At 53.3% G+C, this 13678-nt stretch overlaps 1 protein-coding gene across 1 annotated transcript in view; it reads left to right on the top strand.

The window, feature by feature from the left end:
- The window catches only part of Flt4 (fms related receptor tyrosine kinase 4), a 45063-nt gene that overhangs the window by 18712 nt on the left and 12673 nt on the right, over positions 1-13678 (top strand). The window contains exons 9-24 of the mRNA XM_038328155.1: positions 2636-2790; positions 2884-3046; positions 4189-4315; positions 5336-5444; positions 6282-6644; positions 6907-7053; positions 7147-7278; positions 7427-7533; positions 7832-7967; positions 8453-8557; positions 8890-9003; positions 9177-9265; positions 9373-9523; positions 10320-10414; positions 10798-10920; positions 12505-12616. Coding sequence (XP_038184083.1) covers positions 2636-2790; positions 2884-3046; positions 4189-4315; positions 5336-5444; positions 6282-6644; positions 6907-7053; positions 7147-7278; positions 7427-7533; positions 7832-7967; positions 8453-8557; positions 8890-9003; positions 9177-9265; positions 9373-9523; positions 10320-10414; positions 10798-10920; positions 12505-12616 — 2228 coding nt within the window. The remainder of the gene's footprint in view (positions 1-2635; positions 2791-2883; positions 3047-4188; positions 4316-5335; positions 5445-6281; positions 6645-6906; positions 7054-7146; positions 7279-7426; positions 7534-7831; positions 7968-8452; positions 8558-8889; positions 9004-9176; positions 9266-9372; positions 9524-10319; positions 10415-10797; positions 10921-12504; positions 12617-13678) is intronic.

The raw sequence follows: 13678 nt of genomic DNA, 5'->3' as shown, positions 1-13678 counted from the left end.
GGAGGGACAAGCATCCCCACCTGAGCCCCAGGTCTCCTGGGAGGAGTTTCTGTTCTGTCTTTTCTTGTCAATACAGAGCAGCCCTGTCCTTCTAAGTGTGAGACACCTGGCACCTGGTACAAGTTTCTGGTGCCAGGACTAGCAGAGGTCCCAAAGGTCCTCAGCCAGGACCCACTGGCCATAGCCTGGAAATTGGCTTCTGGGAAGGCTCAGGATGTCCCAGTCACAAATCTTGTGACCCTGAATCCTCCATTTAAGGTCCTAGCTTTGAGTCATATAGTTCCACATAACATAGTACCAGTGCCTTGAGGGAAGGTCCTGAAGGCACGATGAAGCTAGGAGCATCTCTTACGTAAATGTAACTTTTAGAGTCCTAGAGGCCCCTGACCCTCAAGGCCAGGAGGACTGAGCCTACGCTGAGCATAGCCTTCCACAGGAATGAACTTACCTTCTCTGACCTTTCTATCCCCACTTACCCAACATCTTCCTCTCAGAAGTGTGCAGCTGTCCCAGGGCACTTGCATTCATCACAGCCCCACAGGTGACCACCACTCGCATGGCACGATGGTAGAAGTTCTCTAAGTCAGTGACTGGTGGCTGGTCTAGTAGACAGACACACAAGCTGGGTCTTTGGCCCAGTGTGCTCAGTAAGGTCCTGGCACAGTGAGCCTTCAAGATTCCTGCAAGAATAATGCTCCAGTTTCTAAGTGAAGACACCAAGGCTTGGGACAGTTAAGGGATCTTCCAAGGGTCACGTACCTGAGAAACTAAAAAGCCTGGGGTTCCAGAAGCCTTCTGCAGCACAGCCCAGCAGAGAGCATGGCCTCAATTCTGCCTCTGTCCTGCCTGCCCTGCTCAGTGATCCTAGGCAAGTCATCTGCCTCTCTAAGCCCTGGCTGCTATCAACCGTTGAGAGCAGGATCGCTAAACCTGTCCTATCTTAGGTCTTTACCCAAGAGATGTGTCATTTCAGAGCTGTAGAGTCATGGCTTAGCCTATCCGGAGGGGAAGGGCCTGGGAGAACTAGCTCCAAGTCCAGGACTCAGGCTGCAGAAACAGTCCAGCTTGTGAGGCATTTGCTTGCACATACAGCAGAGGTCTAGAGTGACCACACATGCCTGGTGGGGCATTGTGTAAACAGGATACAGCCAGGGGCTGTCACTGTCCTCACTGAAGCTCACAGCTAAGGGAGAGGAGAGGCGACCAGTGGATACTTATAGAAAGTTCGGTGTGCCTGGCAGGAGTGTAACTAAGTGGCAGAACACTGGCATAGGGTGTGGAGGTCCTGGGTTTGATCCAGAGGAGAAAAAGAAGGGAGGGAGGGATAAAGGAAGGGAGGGGAGATAGAGAGAGGGAGGGAGGGAGGGAGGGAGGGAGGGAGGGAGGGAGGGAGGGAAGGAAGGAAGGAAGGAAGGAAGGAAGGAAGGAAGGAGAACAGGGTAGGCAGGATCAGATGACAACCATCGTTGAAAAAAGAGTACCCTGACCCCAGTGAAAGGAGAGAGTCATACAAATTGTCATCTACAGAAAGAGTATCCAAGCTAGTATAACACCGAGTCAAAAGCCCTGTGAAGGCTATGTGTGTGGAGAACCCACAGAAGCCCCCAGAGGCAGGTATCAGGGAACCAGGCAATTGCCACTCCCTGTGCTCTGCTGTCACTGTCCCTTCGCTCCTCAATACGCACTGTGAGAAAGAAGAGGGGCCCACCGAGGGCATTGTAGTCAGTTTCTGATGCTGAAGGTCAGCAGGTGTGGAGGAGGAACTGGCACGCTGCCTTCTTCATCCCTACGTCAAGCTCACAGACAGGACGAAGAGAGAGTAGCTGCCCTAAGCAGAACTGGTTGCTGAGGGCTGGGGGAATGTCAGGATTTAGGGGGGAGTCCGGAAGTGCCACTGCAGATCTCACGATGGTCCTGAAGGTCAGTGGCATTGCCGAGATGACCACATAAGTAATGACAGTGGATTGATTCGGCCTATTCAAAGCTTTTGTCTGCCTCTCCTGAGACCAGGGACTCCTGCTCACCCCATACTCCTGCTGCCCTCCTTGGTCTGGTTCAGGAGAGGCCTCTTGCTCTAGCCTGACCTATCAAGACAGGCCACGTGACCTTCTCTTCCCACTTCTAGCAGTGGGCCCTTCCTATGTGTGTATTCTGCAGCCACAGAGCCAATAAACCTTGGGTGGAAAATATCTTTTTAGGTGTGTCTGTACCAAGTATATGGACCTTTTGTTTTTTGCCACAGTCCTTGAGCATGTGAATATCACAACCTTTTATGCAACACAGTATCTTGAGTACCAGATGTTATCTCAAGATGATTTACAATATACAGAGGGCTGTCTATAACTTTTGTGCACATTCTAAGCTACTTTACAGAAGAGACTTGAACTTTAGGTATTTTTTTGTTTTATTTTGTCTTGGTTTATTTATTTTTAATTAGCATACAAACTATAGAATTCAGTATGGCATCCTTAGACAAAATTTGTTTTTGTTGATGTGCTCAGGTGTTTTACCTTGATCATTAAAGATTTTGGTGACCAACAGGAAACCGAGAACCACTTTCATTGGAAGGCTTGCAAATGCCTGTACAGAGCTGGCATGGGTCCTACAGAGCTTCTGACTTCCCTTCCTCTGCCAGGTACAAGGACAGAAAAGCAGTGACCGGACGCCACAATCCGCATGCTTTAGTGCTCAAAGAGGTGACCGAGGCCAGTGCTGGCATCTACACTCTCACCCTGTGGAACTCTGCAGCTGGTCTGAGGCAAAACATCAGCCTGGAGCTGGTGGTGAATGGTATAGGCTGGAAGGATGGGAGAAGGGATGAGTCCCAGGATGTGTGGGGTGGTGATGGGAGCCAGCTGACTGTCTATTTGCCTATGTCCCCAGTGCCTCCCCACATCCATGAAAAAGAAGCCTCCTCACCCAGCATCTACTCCCGCCATAGCCGCCAGACCCTCACCTGCACCGCCTATGGGGTACCCCAACCTCTCAGTGTCCGGTGGCACTGGAGGCCCTGGACACCCTGCAAGACATTTGCCCAGCGCAGCCTGTGAGTATGTCCCCACCACCACACCCTATTCTCCCTAATCTCTTCTACTACACACAAAATCTTAGCTCATCCTTTATAGGTAAGGAAACAGGACCAGAGAAGGGAGACAAAATTCCCAAGGTCAAAGCTGTAAACCACAGAGCCTGCCCAAATGCTGAGCCATGCTCCCTACACCCAGCTCCATGTCAGAAGGACAGGAGAAGCTGGGTGGGTGTGGTCGCTTACCCCAACACGTGGGAGGTAGAGGCAAGAGGATCAGAAATTGAAGGTCATCCTTGGCCACATAGTGAGCTCAAAGTCAGAATAACAGAAAACAAAATAGACAGGGGAACCTAGAAGGACATTCTGGGCAGAGACAAATTAGACATAAGGAACAGGAGAGGAGGCGGGTGCCATGTGAGCAGGAACTTTGAAGTTGTCTGGGAGCCAGTGAAGGGCATTCAGCAGAATGACAAGTCAGGCTTGCCATTTAGTAAAAGATTCTGTGGTCACATGCTAGGGACTGAACAGAAGCCAGGAAAGGAGTCTAGCTCCACCTGCTGGCCCAGAGGCTGTGGCTCCTGAGCAGTCAGTGGGGAAGCTCAGGAGAAGTGACAGATGCAAGGCTCTTGGGGGACTCTTGTGAACCACGCAGCCTGCAGCTTACCTGGTACCTCCAACCTTGCCCCTTCTGGTGATCCACTATCAGGCCCTGTGTCAAATGACAGAGTCCTGGGATGCTCCCTCCTTACTCTACAGATAAAGGCAGACAAGATGTCCTCTTGCCCCACTTGCCTTATCTCAGGATGAAGCCCTGGGCATGCCTAGGGGGGAGAGAGAAGGGGAGGCAGCTGGGGTGGGGTTTGTGGGACTGAGTGGTGACTTGTGCTCCTCCTGGAAGCTGGGTGAGCACATGCAAGGCCTGAAGGAAAGCACAGAGCAGAAGTAGAGCAGAGCGGTGTCTGTGTGGAGGAAGTATTGCAGGACGGCAGCCGTGTTCCAACCCCTCATTGCCCTTGTTCCCAGCCTTAGGGCTGTCTCTTACCCACTGTGCTGCGAGCCAATGTCTGAGGATGACAAAGGTGTGGCCCACCCAACCCCCCAGCTTAGGTCTTCCCTGTCCTTAGCCCTCATCTGCCCTTGTCCCTCTTGGCCCACGGCAGTCGGAGACGGCAGCAGCGGGATCGCATGCCTCAGTGCCGAGACTGGAGGGAGGTGACGACTCAGGATGCCGTGAACCCCATCGAGAGCCTGGACACCTGGACCGAGTTTGTGGAGGGGAAAAATAAGGTACGGATCACAGGGCGAGAAAAGTCCCAGGTGCAGGCGAGTTGGGGCAGTGAGGGTAGACAAAGAGGAGGGAGGCTGGGCGAGCTCCCTCCTGCTTGTGCTCAGTGTCCACCTGGCTTGCAGAGCTCTGGGAGCTGCAGCTGCCAGCCAGGTGACTTTTCTGCACTCTCTGGGCCCCAGCTTCCCTGCCTGCCTGTGAGCCAGGCCTTCCCAGACAAGGAAACTGAGATCCAGGAGGAGAACCCAGCTGCCCACAAGTCCCAAGTCTGGAAGGGGATGGGGCTGGGGGCTGACTAGGTCTCCATAGCAGGCTGGTGAGCGGCTGACCAGGAGGGGGAGGTGGACTGAACAAAGGCACCCACTTCCTACAGTCACTTCCTGTTTTCCTACACACCTCCAGAGCCTCTTCCTGTTCCAGGCCTGGCCAGGAAGTGCCCGGCTTGGGGTGGGGGTGGGGGTCTTTGGATGGTAGGCCGGGCCTTTGGCCCTCTCTCTTCCCCTACTTTTCAAACTTCCCAGTCCCTGAGGGCAGAATTTTTCTAGAATCCTGGGATACCTCCCTACACGTATACACACCTCCTCTCCTACCCTGGACCTTGAAGAAGTGTTATATGCCTTTGTACTAACGTGGACAGATCACAAAGACCTTGCACAGTGACCAGCTCCTGACCTTAGGCCATAACTTAGAAGAAACTGGCCCTGATGTGACTCATTACTGTCTGGATTTTAACCCTTTCTTAGAGAGGCCCAGTTGCCAAAATGACTTGTGACCCCCTCAACATAGCCACGGTCTGAGACATGGCACAGATAAATCCCTCTGGTCCAGCCAGTTGTCCACACACTGTCTCTTGGTGTTTTGAGGTGACACCTCCCTACTGACAAAGGACGTTTTCTTATCGTCTAGGCTGTCTCTAGACTTTGGCCAAACCTATTCCCCCATTTCTAGTGAGCACAATAGCCTCTGTGATGAGGAGGAGGGTCTAGGTAGGCAATGGAGCCTTCTGCCTCTGTTCTGGGTAGACGGTGAGCAAGCTGGTGATCCAGGACGCCAATGTGTCAGCCATGTACAAGTGTGTGGTCTTCAACAAAGTGGGCCAGGATGAGCGTCTCATCTACTTCTATGTGACCAGTGAGTAACCAGACTGTCCCCAAGCGGTACCACTTCATCTAAGCACTCCTGGGTGCTGGGAATGGGCTTGCTGGGTTTCTGGTGACCATAGGAGCACCCAGCCGTGGGACTACCACCACTACCACCATGACACAGAGTAGGGGATAAAGTTAAGGATGCTCGGCCTATAGACTGGGTGCTGGTCCCGTGGAATGGGATGGTACCCCCAGCAGAGAAGTCCCACCCTTTCTCACTTTAGAGTCCTGTGATTCCTGTGTGCATTTTGGCCTGGGGAGAAATTCCCATCATTTATTCAGATTTTCAAATGAGTTAGTGACCTCTAGAAAGAAAGGGGTCACAGGCGGTGACACTTGCTGGGTTCAGGGGTATGGATGAAGTCACCTGAAAAGGCAGATGGTGATCGAGAGAATGGCGCTGGCAAAAGCTAATGAAATCATTCCAAGGACAAGCCAGGGTCAGAGGGTGGTCAGTTGCAAAAGAGGAGGGGGGTCCGCTGGGTCTGGTGATAAGAGTTTAAGGACCTTGCCCTCCTGGGAGTGTGTGGACAGCTCCCTGCTTGGCGCAAAGCTAAGAGAGTCTAAAAGGTAGGAGTGCAGGAAGAGCCTAACCCCAAGGGGTGGGGCTGACTTTCAAAAGTTGGTGGGTCCTTTGTTCAGGGAGGGAAAGAAAAAGGAAAGGAAGTGGGTTCTAGACAGTATGAAAACCTGGATACACATTATGTACACCCGTGATTGAGAACTGATCGCGTCGCAAGGTGAAGAGGGAGACCCCACCCTACGGCTGGTGAGGTGAACAAACACGGAGACGGTATCTCTCGGGTTCCTCCTTCCTCCCCAGCCATCCCGGACGGCTTCAGTATCGAATCAGAGCCTTCCGAGGACCCCTTAGAAGGCCAGTCGGTGCGCCTCAGCTGCCGGGCGGACAACTACACTTACGAGCATCTGCGCTGGTACCGGCTCAACCTCTCCACGCTACACGATGCTCAAGGGAACCCCCTACTGCTCGACTGCAAAAATGTGCACCTGTATGCCACGCCCCTAGCGGCCAACCTAGAGGAGGCGGAGCCCGGAGCCCGCCACGCCACCCTCAGCTTGAATATCCCCCGAGTGGCGCCCGAGCACGAGGGTGACTACGTGTGTGAGGTGCAGGATAGGCGCAGCCAAGACAAGCACTGCCACAAGAAGTACCTGTCCGTGCAGGGTGAGATGGGCGCGGCAAGCAAGAGAGGGCGGGGCCACGTTTCGCAGCCTTTGCAGATTCTATCTATGCGACCTCGTCTAGCACAGCCCTTTGAATCACAAGCCTGGGGCTTCAGGAGCACCCCTGCAGCCCAAACTAGACGTAGAAGTACTCAGTCCTTTGTATGCTCAGTCCCTCAGTGTCATGTCCAGCCCCGCATTACAACCGAGCTACCTTCTTGGTTTCTGCGCCTTCATTTAGTTCCCTCTCCTCTCTGTCCCAGCCCTGGAAGCTCCTCGGCTCACTCAGAACTTGACCGACCTCCTGGTGAACGTGAGCGACTCGCTGGAGATGCGATGCCCGGTGGCCGGAGCGCATGTGCCCAGTATTGTGTGGTACAAAGATGAGAGGCTCCTGGAGAAAGAGTCTGGTAGGGAAAGTGGCCCGGGATGACGGACAGCGTCCGGAAGTCTGCAAGCCAGTGTCCCCACCTGAGCTGAAACCTTCATCCTATCGCTTGCAGGAATCGACCTGGCAGATTCGAATCAGAGGCTGAGCATCCAGCGCGTGCGCGAGGAGGATGCGGGTCGTTATCTGTGCAGTGTGTGCAATGCTAAGGGCTGCGTAAACTCCTCTGCCAGTGTGGCAGTGGAAGGTGCGTCCCTGCCTGGTTCTGTTCATATCACCTCACATACCCAGCAGGCGCTCTCCAGTGGCTACTTAATGAAGTGGTACCCAAGCACGAGGGCCACTTTCTGCTGGGTACATTCTCCCTCTCAGCCAGCCACTATCTATCCACCCAGGCTCCGAAGATAAAGGCAGCATGGAGATTGTGATACTCATTGGCACTGGCGTCATCGCTGTCTTCTTCTGGGTCCTCCTCCTCCTCATCTTCTGTAATATGAAAAGGGTGAGGGTCTCCCTCCGCCAACGTTCTCTCCATCACCTAACGGGGCATCCCGTTTCCCCATTCCATTCTCATCCCAGCAAGCCCTTAAGAGTCCCATTCTGGTTCACCTGTCAATGTCCTGCCCTGGGAATCTTCCCCACCCTTCCATGCGGGGTTCCAAACCCGGCAGAGGTTGCCTGTTGACCTGCCCCCTCCTTGATTGAGAACTCGGAAGCAAGGGCCATTTGCCCTAGGCAAAATATATCCAAGCCACAGTGGTATGTCCAAATCAATGAGCTGTCTCCACCCCCACCCCCAGCCTGCCCACGCAGACATCAAGACGGGCTACCTGTCTATCATCATGGACCCCGGGGAGGTGCCTTTGGAGGAGCAGTGTGAATACCTGTCCTATGACGCCAGCCAGTGGGAGTTCCCCAGGGAAAGGTTACACCTCGGTGAGGCCAGCACCCAGCTTGTCCTACCCAGCATGCACCGCCTGGCAGAGACAGCTTCAGCTGCCACAGGGTCAAGCAGGCTGAAGTGACAGAAATCCTCCCATTCTTAGAACTTGTGCCAGGATGGTCCGCCTGGTTCCCACCTGGCCTGACCAGTTTCAGCTGAGCCTGACTCCCCAGAACCACAGCCAGGGCTCCCAGTTCCCAGGCCCTCGAGGTCATTTCCTGCTGCTCTGAGTAGGGTGGACCTGTCCCACCTGCCTGGAGAGGATACTGGGGCCTTCCTGTCTGTCTCTCCTCTGTTCTCCAGCTTTCCCTCTCTAAGACTCCACTCCCTACTCCCTTCCTGTTTGGCAGAGAGGCTTCCATTTTCCTTCTGCCCCAAGCTCTTGGGACAGGTCACCCCTGCTGTCCATCCTTCTCCATCCTCACCCTGCCCCAGGCCCCTATACAGCTCACCTGGAGCTGGCCCCCTGCCTCCACAGGGAGAGTCCTAGGCCACGGGGCTTTCGGGAAGGTGGTAGAAGCCTCAGCTTTCGGCATCAATAAAGGCAGCAGCTGTGACACCGTGGCCGTGAAGATGCTGAAAGGTGCGGGGCTCGTGGGGAGAAGGGACTGTGCAGCCGGGGGTGAGAGGGTCAGGAACTCCGGGTGGGACGGCGATGCAAGGGCAAGAAGGAAAACAGAGCTACAATCCCAGCCACCATTCCATAGAAAGCCAAAAGGAATCAGATACAAGCCTCTGCCTGAACCCTCTGTCTCTCTAGGGTCAGCAGCACCTACCAGGGCCCTAGCGCAGCCCGCACTCCCAGCACCAGCACTGAGCATGCTTTTGCTAAGGCAGTGTCTCAGGGCTGTGCAAATTGGGAAAAGTCCCAGGGCAGGTTTGGCATCGTGCCACGCCCCTCTTTGTCTCCCCCAGATGGCGCTACTGCCAGCGAGCACCGTGCCCTGATGTCAGAGCTCAAAATCCTAATTCACATCGGTAACCACCTCAATGTGGTCAACCTCCTGGGGGCGTGCACCAAGCCGAATGGTATGGAAATGAGATGCCCTGGGGAAAGGACCGGGCAGTGGGCGCTGGCACTCTCACTACAGGTGGGAGGAGCCATGTGGGTCCAGGGTACAGCAAGGATAGTCCGCAGAGGGGCAGTGCCGCTGCTCTGCGGGCATCACCAAGTGCCTGGCTTCTCCTCCGCCGTGTCATAGGCCCTCTAATGGTGATCGTGGAATTTTGCAAGTACGGCAACCTCTCCAACTTCTTGCGTGCCAAACGGGATGCGTTTAGCCCCTATGCGGTAAGTAGGCACACCAGCCTGTTGCCGGAGCGCAGTTAACACCATGGTAGGAGGCGGATGGAAGTCCAAGATGAGAAGCAGACTAGCTTTACACTTCGCTTTGGCAGGAGAAGTCTCCCGAACAACGCAGGCGCTTCCGCGCGATGGTAGAAGGCGCCAAGGCTGATAGGAGGAGACCTGGAAGCAGCGACAGGGCCCTGCTCACGCGGCTCCTGATGGGCAAGGGAGGAGCACGGAGGGCCCCCCTTGTCCAAGAAGGTAAGAACCTGGTTTCCTCTTGCCTGTGTCTGTCTGGCCCAGTTAAAGCCTCGAAATTGGCTCCCAGGGATAACTTAGCCTGCAACACTCCGTGCAGGGTTTTCAATGGGAGAACTGTAAGGCTCTGCTTCATGAGAGAAAGACACCTGTAGGCAGAGGCTGATTGTTTGTTTCTCAGCACCTCAGATCCTAAATAATCACACTGAAACTATATTATTACAACACTGCTTGGCCTTTTAGCTCACGCTTCTTATTGACCAACTCTTTTATCTTAACCCATTTCTATTAATCTGTGTATCACCACATGTGGCCTACACAGTAGGGTTCCATCCAGTGTCCAGAGTGTCTCCTGCAGCAGCTACATGACTTCTCTTTGACTCTGCCTACTCTTTCTTTCTCTATCTGCTTGGAATTCCCACCTTGCCCTATTCTGCCCGGCAACAGGCCCAAAGCACCTTCTTTATTAACCAATGGTATTCACAGCATACAGAGGGGAATCCCACATCAGACACCCAGGAGGCAGGCAATGAAGTTTAACTTGCATATCACAAGATAAACAGCAGTGCCTTGCAGACAGGGTCAGGGAGGGCTACAAAGCCAAATAGCGGGTGCAAAAGTTGATGCCTGAGAGATCATGAAGGTAACAGGTATAAACAGGGTGCCTAGTGTCTGGAGTCTCCGGGGCCTGGCCAGGAGAGCCCTGGTCAGGGGTGGATACACAAATGTTAATACTGGAGTGGAGATGGAAGATGAACTACTGTGGAACCGCTTCCTGAGCTCCCCTCCTTCTGTGCAGCTGAGGACCTATGGCTGAGCCCGCTGACCATGGAAGATCTGGTCTGCTACAGTTTCCAGGTGGCCCGTGGAATGGAGTTCCTGGCTTCCCGCAAGGCAGGTCCCCAGAACCCCACCAGGTCCTTTTCAGAGGAGAAGGGTACATAGCCCTTCGTACATATATGCCCGGTTGTAATTTTACTCCAGAGTGGCCTTGGGACCACTTCAGATCTGTCCCATTTTGGGTGAAAACTCAGCCCAAAGCAATGAATCCCTTGCCCCAGGTCTCGAGGCTAAGCATCGGTCATGGAATCGTTATGTCTGAGTCCCTAACTCACTTCACCTCAATCCCATATGTCTTCTCCCATTAATCTCTCTCTGAATGAGCAAGATGCAGTCAGGGCAGGTTGAACCTAGAGCACTCAGAGCTCTAGGCTGAGATGCTGCTCTGGGGGCAGAAGCCAAACTAACTGCCACCACCTCCATCCCTTCACCCCTAGTGCATCCACAGAGACCTGGCTGCTCGGAACATCCTACTGTCAGAAAGCGACATAGTGAAGATCTGCGACTTCGGTCTCGCCCGAGACATCTACAAAGACCCCGACTATGTCCGAAAAGGCAGTGTGAGTGCAGGCCATGAGAGGCAGGGGACTCGGAGTGGGTGGGGACTCCGAGTGGGTGGGGAGAGGGAAACCACAGGCCAACTGTCCACTTGGTCTGCCAGGCTGCATGCACAGCTGCTGGGAAAAGCACTCTTCCTAGGAGCTCGCCAAGTGTGCTGGCTGCTTGTCTTATTGCTTTGATGAAACACTGGACAGGATCAACTTGAGGAAGAGTTTGTTTTGGCTAAAAGCTCCAGGGGATACAGTATATCGTGACGTAGACGGCATAGTGTCCAGAACAGGAGGCTGCTGCTCATATGGTGTCAGTTAGGAAGGAGAGAGTGATGAGCATTTGTGCTCAGCTCAGCTTGGCTTCCTTCCACTTCTCAATGGTGGCCTCGCTTCTCCCTTCTTTTTCTCCTTTTATTCAGCCTGGGACCCATGCATCTGGAATAGTCCAGCCCACATTTAGGGTGGGTCTTCCCATCTCAATTAACCTGTGCTAGGTAATCCGTCCCAGACACAATGGCAGGATTACTGGCAGAGCTCAGGGAAGGTGCTTGAATGAGTGACCATAACTGAGTGAGGTGTTATGCCAGGGAGAAGAAGGAAGATGGTTGGAGATGGGGGGAGTCCAGGGTGTGGTGTGATGGCCACCCTATCCAGAGTGGCAACCTCACAGAAGGCTTTTGTCATTCATGCTGACTCACAGGTGTGGGAAGCAAATGCAGGGCAGAAGTGGGTGTGCATTTCTGACTCCCCCACACAACTATAAGCTGTCAGGAGAAGGGACTGGGAACACTAGGTTGGAAGCAAAGGACAGTCTGGATGGGTTCCCAGATGCAGCCATAAGATGGAAAGAGACAGATAATGTGGAAGCATCATTAAGAGCTTGAGGAAGAGGGAATGAGAACTCTGCTTCTGGTGTGGGGACAAAGTGAGTTGATTATCATTTGTCAAGAGGGAATATTGGTGGTGTGCATGATAAATTCCCGCAGGAAGCTGAGTTAAGTCTCTCCAACTGGAGGGCAGATACAAAATCCACCTTCAGGAGCAGGCTGTGGAGATGCATGCCTGAACTAAAGAGGATGAGGCAGGAGGATCACAAATTCAAGAAGGAGCAGGGAGAGGGAGAAGGAGAAGAGCAAAGAGAGCAGAGGAGAGGAGAGAGAGAAGACAAGAAGGAAAGGAGAGAGGAGGAAAAGGAAAGGAGAGGAGAGGAGAGGAGAGGAGAGGAGAGGAGAGGAGAGGATGGAGGAGAGAGGAGAGGGGAGAGGAGAGGAGAGGAAAGAAGAGAAAGGAGAGGGGAAAGGAGAAGAGAGGGAAGAGCGAAAGAGAATAGAAAAGGTGATGGGGAGGCAGATGGAGAGAGAGGTAAAGAAGATGAAGATATCTGGAACAAAGGACAACCATTGGGAAGAGAGAGGGGAGAAAGACAAAAAGGGAAGGGAGGGGAGAGAGAGGTAGAAGAAGTGAGGGAGAGAGAGAAAGAGAGGATGAAGAGAGGAACAGAGAAGGAACTCGGGGTTGTGGCTACCCTGGTGTTTGGCCTCATCTCTCTCCCCTCCGCCACTGTATTATTACAGTATTATTTCTACCACTCAGGCCCGACTGCCTCTGAAATGGATGGCCCCTGAGAGCATCTTTGATAAGGTGTACACCACGCAGAGTGACGTGTGGTCCTTTGGAGTGTTACTGTGGGAGATTTTCTCCCTGGGTGAGTAAAGGGCAAGGTGCCACCCGAGGAGAGGGAAGGGGATCCCCTGCCTAGAGGGGGAGGCTGGTCATACAATGTAGCTGTGTGTGGATCTATTAGCTCAGGGCCTTCTGAGGCAAGTGGTTGAGTACTCATTCAGTTCTATTGCTGTGAAGAGAAACAATGACCAAGGCAACTCTTATAAAGGAAAGCATTTGGTTGGGGGTTTACCTACAGTTTTAGATGGTAGTCCATTATCATCATGGTGGGAGCAGGACAACATCAAGACGGGCAAGGTGCTGGAGAACTAGCTGAGAGCTACTTCCTGATCCTTAGGCAGCAGACAGAGAAAGGTTGGGGCCTGGCATGGGCTTTTGGAATCTCAAAGGCAACCCCCAGTGACACATTTCCTCCAACAAAGCCACACCTCCCAGTCCTTGTAATCCTTTCAAACAGTTCAGCTCTCTGGTGGCCAAGCATTCAAATGTATGAGCCTTTGGGGCCGTTCTCATGCAAACCACCGCATTGAGTTACACCTGCTTACACAAATCCCACATGGGAACAGGGTGAAGGCCTCCTGAAGGGTGGAAGAAGACAATGAGCAAAACATTAATGTCACTGAACGGCAGTCATGAAACACTGTTACTAAAAACAGGAGCAGGAAGAGTCTGGGCGGTTCAGGAGCCCCTGGTCTGCAGGGTGAGCCAGAGGAACTGGGAAGGAGCCAGACTGCATGAAGAGGGGCTGAAGGGCAGCTCAGTGGGCTTAGCATGCATTGGGGGATTTGATCTGTGGCAACACAAACAACCCACAAGTAAACAATAGCGAGGTGGGGTAGAGGCAAGTGGCCTAGGAGGAGCAAGGGAACACCAGGTTAGTGGTCCTCATGGGTTAGAAGTGGCAGATTATGAGTGGGGTGATCAAGAGATGCAGAAGGACTGTGTTGAACAGGTTCTGTGGGGCTGAACCCCTATCCCAGGAACTAGTCTCACAACCCATGTTGACAATGTGGGTGCTCATGGTACCCTAGCAAACACACAGCTTCACCAATACTATTTTAAAGATTGATTGATTGATTGATTG

This window comes from Arvicola amphibius, chromosome 4 (genome assembly GCF_903992535.2).
Source record: "Arvicola amphibius chromosome 4, mArvAmp1.2, whole genome shotgun sequence".
NCBI classification, from domain to species: Eukaryota; Metazoa; Chordata; class Mammalia; order Rodentia; family Cricetidae; genus Arvicola; species Arvicola amphibius.
The sequence above is the reverse complement of the archived record's forward strand: the minus strand, read 5'-3'. Positions and strand labels throughout refer to the sequence as shown.